The 6448-nt window shown below is 33.9% G+C and overlaps 1 protein-coding gene across 1 annotated transcript in view; it reads left to right on the top strand.

Annotated features, from left to right (window-relative positions):
- The first annotated feature begins 1728 nt into the window (after positions 1-1728).
- The window catches only part of LOC111088104 (ionotropic receptor 25a-like), a 25489-nt gene continuing 20769 nt past the window's right edge, over positions 1729-6448 (top strand). The window contains exons 1-2 of the mRNA XM_022397083.1: positions 1729-1820; positions 5408-5529. Of these exons, the coding sequence (XP_022252791.1) occupies positions 1739-1820; positions 5408-5529 (204 nt within the window). The 5' untranslated portion in view covers positions 1729-1738. The remainder of the gene's footprint in view (positions 1821-5407; positions 5530-6448) is intronic.

Here is a 6448-nt window from a genome sequence, read left to right as displayed (position 1 = left end):
CTACTAAAGTTGCGTTGTAAACACGCGTACTTGTAAGTTGTAACGTTATTATTAGGCCTATACATACGATTGTTAACAACCGGTTCGTGGAGGTCATTGAATTCTAAGAACAGGTTCACACGAACCGGTGCGAACCGGCTGAATCCCACCACTGCCACTGTCAGATTGCCATTTCTAGGGGGACTTGGAGCATGCCTCCCTGAAATGTTTTGAAACTTTATTGTTATGAGATTGAATCTTGAGCCATTTTTAACCACAGATACTGCATACACGCATGATAATGTATTGAATTAAAAGAAGCAAATTTTAATATATAAGTTGTAGCTATACATGCCATGAATAAGTGGTCAGGCCATGGCCTGACTGGCCTTACCGCTTCCTACGGCCCTGAGACAGATATATAGTGGGTCAGCTAATAATGAAATGTTCAAAAAACGTGCTAGTCAACAGCGCCTACCACCAGTTCTTGGACTATTCTAATCGAATAATGAGATTTGACCATCACTCTTATAACATATCCACGTCCCCAGAGTGAGTAGCGCAAGTTTGCAGTAATGGGACGCGAACCATGGTTTTTTGTATTCATAGCCCTTTTGGCCACTAAGGTTTCCATACAAATAAGGGTTAGCAAAATCACGATTTCTAGCAGGTTCCTAGCCAACTTTTAAAGCTCTCTCTCTTTTTTTTGGCGCGTCGCCTTTTATAGGCGCGAGAAAGATTTTCTCGAAAATTCCGACAGCAATTCTAGGCTGTATTTAACCGGTTACGGAAGTGGTTATATTGTCGATTCTTACGTTCACGAATATTCTACAACCTTGGAGAATTGGCGGGTGTTTCGCAATACTTAACTGACATTGCAAGCTAAGTACGCTTTTAAATATAAATTCAATCCAAACAAACGTTGTCATTAAAATAAATATATAACAAATTCGTTACACGCAATACATATCCAACACTACAAATTTTTAAATACAAACTTAATCTAAACAACGTTCATATTAAAAATAAATACATGACAACAAATTCGTTACATTGAATATAGTGTTATGCATTCTTATTCTCGGAAAAAGACCTGACAACGCGGATTAAACCTCAATCACCGAACATGCTTGCCCTTTCAGCCTTGGAGGCGTTATAATATTACGGCCAATCCCACTATTCGTTGGTAAAAGAACAGCCCAAGATTTGGTGGTGGGTGGTGTTGACTAGCTGCCTTCCGTATAATCTATCACTACTAAGTTAGGGACTGTTAGCGCAGATAGTCCTAAAGCAGCTTTGCCCAAAATTCAAAACCAACCAAACCCATTTACTGCTAGTAATTAACGATATGTTGAAAAAAAATACGTGTATGTCTTAAAATGAAGTTTACTCCTGCCGAAATTCTTAATCTTCTTGTCGATTATACATATGTATAAAAAAACAAAAAACAAACAGTTTTCGACTTTATTTGAAATTGTATTGAATTTCCACAACAACAGCAATAACGACGAAACACAACGGGAAGTATGAATTTGTTCTTTCTGTGCATCATAGATGCGCGTCAGATAGACGGATAATATGTCTAGAATGAAAGCCCGCCTCTATTTTATGAAGTTACTGCGCATGCGTATCACCATTCGCATAACGTTTTATAGATTGAAAACAATTCCATTCTTATAGAAGTAGAAGTCCTAATAATAAGCACAATCTAGTAAACAGAATAGGAACCACAGATTTGTGCAGAAAAAAAATTTTCATTATGCAGAATGTTGCACATGTTATATTACTTTCTACTATTGTTCATAAGTGTATTTTTTCAAGTGCTGCATCTTCTCTAGATGGTAAGTACGTCTAGAAGTTGAATATGTAAATTTTCTTGCCCAATAAGAAAAGTCGCTGTGGAGATAGGCCTAGTGGTTAGCGTGCTCGGACTGCGAAACCTAAGGTTCGCAGTTCATGCGCCGTTGTCGCTAAAACTCGCTCTGCACTTTGGGACTGTGAGTTCACTATAAGAGTGACAGTAAAATCCCTATATTCGGTCTGATAAGATTAGCCCAAGAATTGGCAGTGGGTGCCATTGAGTTGCTACTTTCGCCATAGTCTATCAATTAAAAATTAGAGACAGGTAAGCGCAATTTTCTTTGTGTGTGTAACTACAATTACAAATACAGTGGTAATTTCGTGTAACTTTCTGACTTTAATTATTCAGATAAAGGTGACAAAGATGGGCGTACATGACTCCAAACCCACAGCCTCAGTATATCGCTTCAGATGTTTAGAGAACAGATCGTTTATAAAATATTGATTAAATTATTGGGTTAATTTCACACAAGGTTCCTCGAGGGTTATTTATTCTAAATGTCCCTAATTTCGAAGTGTTCGACTGGAGTCAACTCTTGAGCCACTCTTGTCTGACAGAATAGTGGTATTTGACTGTCACTCTTATAAAGCACCCACGGATACAATGTGCGGAGCGCGATTTTTTGGGCGATAACGAGACGCGAACCACGGACCCTCAGCTCCGTAGCCGAGACGACACGCTAATTATTGGGTTGTATTCGGTTCAGCTGAGTAAATATATGATGATCTGTCCTATTACAGTTCATGTTTAGACGCAATATTTTACGCATGAAATATTTTCACAATACTATACAAATTGCCCCCCAGTGGCACAGCGGTATGTCTGCGGACTTACAACGCTAGAATCCGGGTTTCGATACCCGTGGTGGGCAGAGCACAGATAGCCCTTGTGTAGCTTTGTGCATAATTAAGAACAAACTATACTAATTCTATTTCATATATTAACAATGACAGAGTAGATGTTTTAACCTTGTGTTCGGGACTACTCACAAATGAACAGTTTTTTTTAATATTCATGTTCAAATCAATTTTTAATTACCTTATGTATTTTTCAATACAGTTTACTCTTTCTAATATTAAAGCCCATTGGCGGCGCAGCGGTAAGTCGGGTGGCTTACAATGTTAAAAAATCAGGTTTTGATAGTCGTGGAGAGCAGAGCACAGATAGTCCATTGTGTAGTTTTGGTCTTAACAATATTGTGTTGATTTGTTAGCGCACAATAGCCTATCTATGCTATGTTTACTGCGGGGAATCGAACCCCCGATTCTAGACTTATAAGTTCGTAAACTTACTACTGACCCTCCATGAGACGCTTAATAACAAATAAACTGCGGTTAAAATCTCTAAACATTTGGTTAACTATCCAACACAAGTTACAGCGCTACACATTTCACTTTTCATGATTTATTAATAATATTTCAGCCAGGCCATCTAGATGTACCCAGTTTTAATTGATTAAACGTTCCATCTGTAATAGAAATTCTGGACTGGTTATTTAGATAGAGATTCAATATGTAACTATATTACATTTCTCGAAGCATTCAGGCAGTGTAAATTTTATTGATTTTGTTTTGATTTTAAAAATAGTTATGAGAGTAAATATCGTTACATTTACTGTTAGTGATAATTTAATAAAATCTGTTTAAAAATTATTATTTGTGTAATAATGGTGCTGACGAATCATACTTTCCTAAAGACATGTTCGACGACGTTAATATTGTATTACAAATTAGTAAAGAAATGAAATTCGGATTACATTAATCTGATAAAACAATTCGTGTAAACACTTAGTAAATTTTTGAATAAAAATAAGCCTAGAACTCAATAGAAGAATGATATATATTGTAATATATAAAGAAACGTATTCACAAATTTTCTGAATGTTTATGCTGGAGAAGCAATGAGGCATTTTACGAATAATAAAGGTTATTAGAATTAGGCGTGATTATAAAAGTTTTGTTTCCATTATATTCAGTTGTTTGCAGATTGAGAATCAAGGACGTGTTAAAATAGAAAATTATGATTTATTTTCATAAGCAGTAATATAGTGTTGTAAACGCAATGAAATTTTTAGGCACAACCAAAGTGATTACAGTTACGTTCGAAAGGTTAGTGATTTATGATAGGTCTAAAATATGATTTTTATACACTTCTGATTCGAAATCTATAGAGGACTATAATTAACAGGAATGCGACTAAAACAAATATATATTTATACTTATAAAATAGTAGTTCATAGGACGTGGAAGCCTTTTTCACTACATAAAAGAAATATGTTTTTAAACACATGCCCAGGAAAAAATAAGTTTTTGTTTGAAGTTAAGCACAAAGCTACACAATGGGCTATCTGTGCTCTGCCCACCACGGGTATCAAAACCCGGTTTCTAGCGTTGTAAGTCCGCAGACATGTCGCTGTGCCACTGGGGGTGGGCAGGAAAGAAAAAAGTTTTCTTTAGCAAAGCCTTTTCGGACAACTACACTTCGTCAAATTTGAGATGAGAATCAAATCTGTTGAAAAACAATACTTCTTATGTGTAGTAAAAAATCTAAGGTGTTCCTTTTGTTTTTGATTAACATATTATATTTTGTAACAAGGATTATTTTACCGGCATTAGTTATTGTGGAAATAACCCCTATAAAAAGAAATATTAATAACTATGTGTGGAACCAGAATTTTTTCAGGGAGAGGAGGGGGTCGCTTTCAATCCACCAAAAGAAAGGCCTATACGAATATAGTTGATAAGAAAATAATGTAATATTTATTACAAAGTTATTATATACTAAAATATGAGGTGATTTGTTTTCTTTTTTGCATTTAAAGCATTATATATTTACTTCAAAATTTTAATATTATCTTATTATACAAATTATAGTTCAGCTATTTAGATACTTAAAATATATCGTATGACAAATGCTAAACATAATAATATAGCATACAGGACTTATAGAATAAGGCTTGTGTTTTACTAAACAGACCTTAAGGATACAAGATAATACCAAAAATATTTGTATAATAATTACGCTCAGAGAATCTATATTTTTGATAAGAAAACTACAGGGTTTTCTTCTGTTACATCACATTTACCATTATTGTAAAAACGTGCAACAGTAATTAAACGAAAATAAGTCAAAAATAATTCAGCTCTACGATATAGTTATATCAATATCCAAAATAAAAATTATCACTTTTGTTATTATTGCTGTATACACGCGTAGGTTGGATTTATGAGCTAAACAAAAAGTACAAACAGTTAAAAGATTGAAACAAGTCTGTAAATGTTCTTCATGTATATTATAAGGGCTACTGAACGAATAACAAAAATAAATGAAGAGAAATAAACGTTTTTCTTAGTGTGCTAAAGTAGTTTATATAGAGATAAGTATTCAATTATCTAAATATAACTTTTACCAGTAAGTAAATTTTTTTACCCAACTTTTAAAAGTATATGATTAAGGGTAGGCACTGAGTCCCCCAGACCTTTTCCTTGGTTGCATACATAACAACAGTGAATGTGAGTATCAAGCATGATTTGGCTTTTTTTTTTAATCTGTCTCCTTTTATTTTAGAGCCCATATTTCAACGGATATTTCCCATTCGAATGTCTACCTGTGACAACAGCCTGGCTTATTCTTTTCCGGAGAACAAAGCGTTTAACCAAACACGACACGTTAGAGTTGTAGCTGAGGAAGTGAGTAAAACAATATATTGCTTTGTATGTTTGTATCAGTATGTTCTTTTCTTTTACATTCAACTTGTCTAATAAAATGACATTTCATTCCCATGATACAAATTTTGAATGACATTAAATAAAAAAGGAGAAACGCTATGCTAACAAAAATTACAAGTGAACTGACATGTTTTTTGTTACCATTTGTTGATCAGTATTTTTTAATGACTTTTATATTCAAAATAAAATCAATATATTCATTATTCATCTTTTTGTCGTGTAGCATTTTAGTACATTGGAAAAAAAAAGACACATGAGAACAAGAACAGCGCATAAAACGATTTCAGAATATAATTAAGGTAATATAATACTTTTGGTTCCCTTTGAAAGTATGATTTTACGCCTTTCGTGTGCGATTCTGGGTTAAACAATGACTTTCCCATATGTTGAAGTATAGTTAAATATTGTTGAGAAACAGGGTCAAGTGCGACTTTATTCTGTTGCTTTTAAGTGTCTTAAACTTGCTAGCAGTTCAAATGCGGATTATGTTATCAAAGCTTTATTATTTGAATATATAGTTATATTACATAATACGAATAATCGTTTTCAAGTTTAGGTGAGATAAAATGATCACATCAAGACATTGGGAAAAAATGGTATACTACAAGAAATGAAAACAAAATGTACGTTATGCTTAACATAGGGGAAAGGATAATTTTTTTTAAGCGTTCATCAAATTATTTAATTTCTTTAGACTCAATGAAACATAGAAGCAAATTTAACGAAATGGATGCTCGAAGAACTTTCACAGAGAGCTCTTTCCTGATACAGTTTCAGTAGAAAAACTAACAGTCTATGTTAATTCTAAACGTCTGTATACATCAAATTCGATGACGAGGAACCCACTTTGAGACTAATAATGGCTGGAGACGGCTTGAAT

This window comes from Limulus polyphemus, unplaced genomic scaffold (genome assembly GCF_000517525.1).
Source record: "Limulus polyphemus unplaced genomic scaffold, Limulus_polyphemus-2.1.2 Scaffold3131, whole genome shotgun sequence".
NCBI classification, from domain to species: domain Eukaryota; kingdom Metazoa; phylum Arthropoda; class Merostomata; order Xiphosura; family Limulidae; genus Limulus; species Limulus polyphemus.
This window is presented reverse-complemented; position numbering and strand designations above follow the sequence as displayed.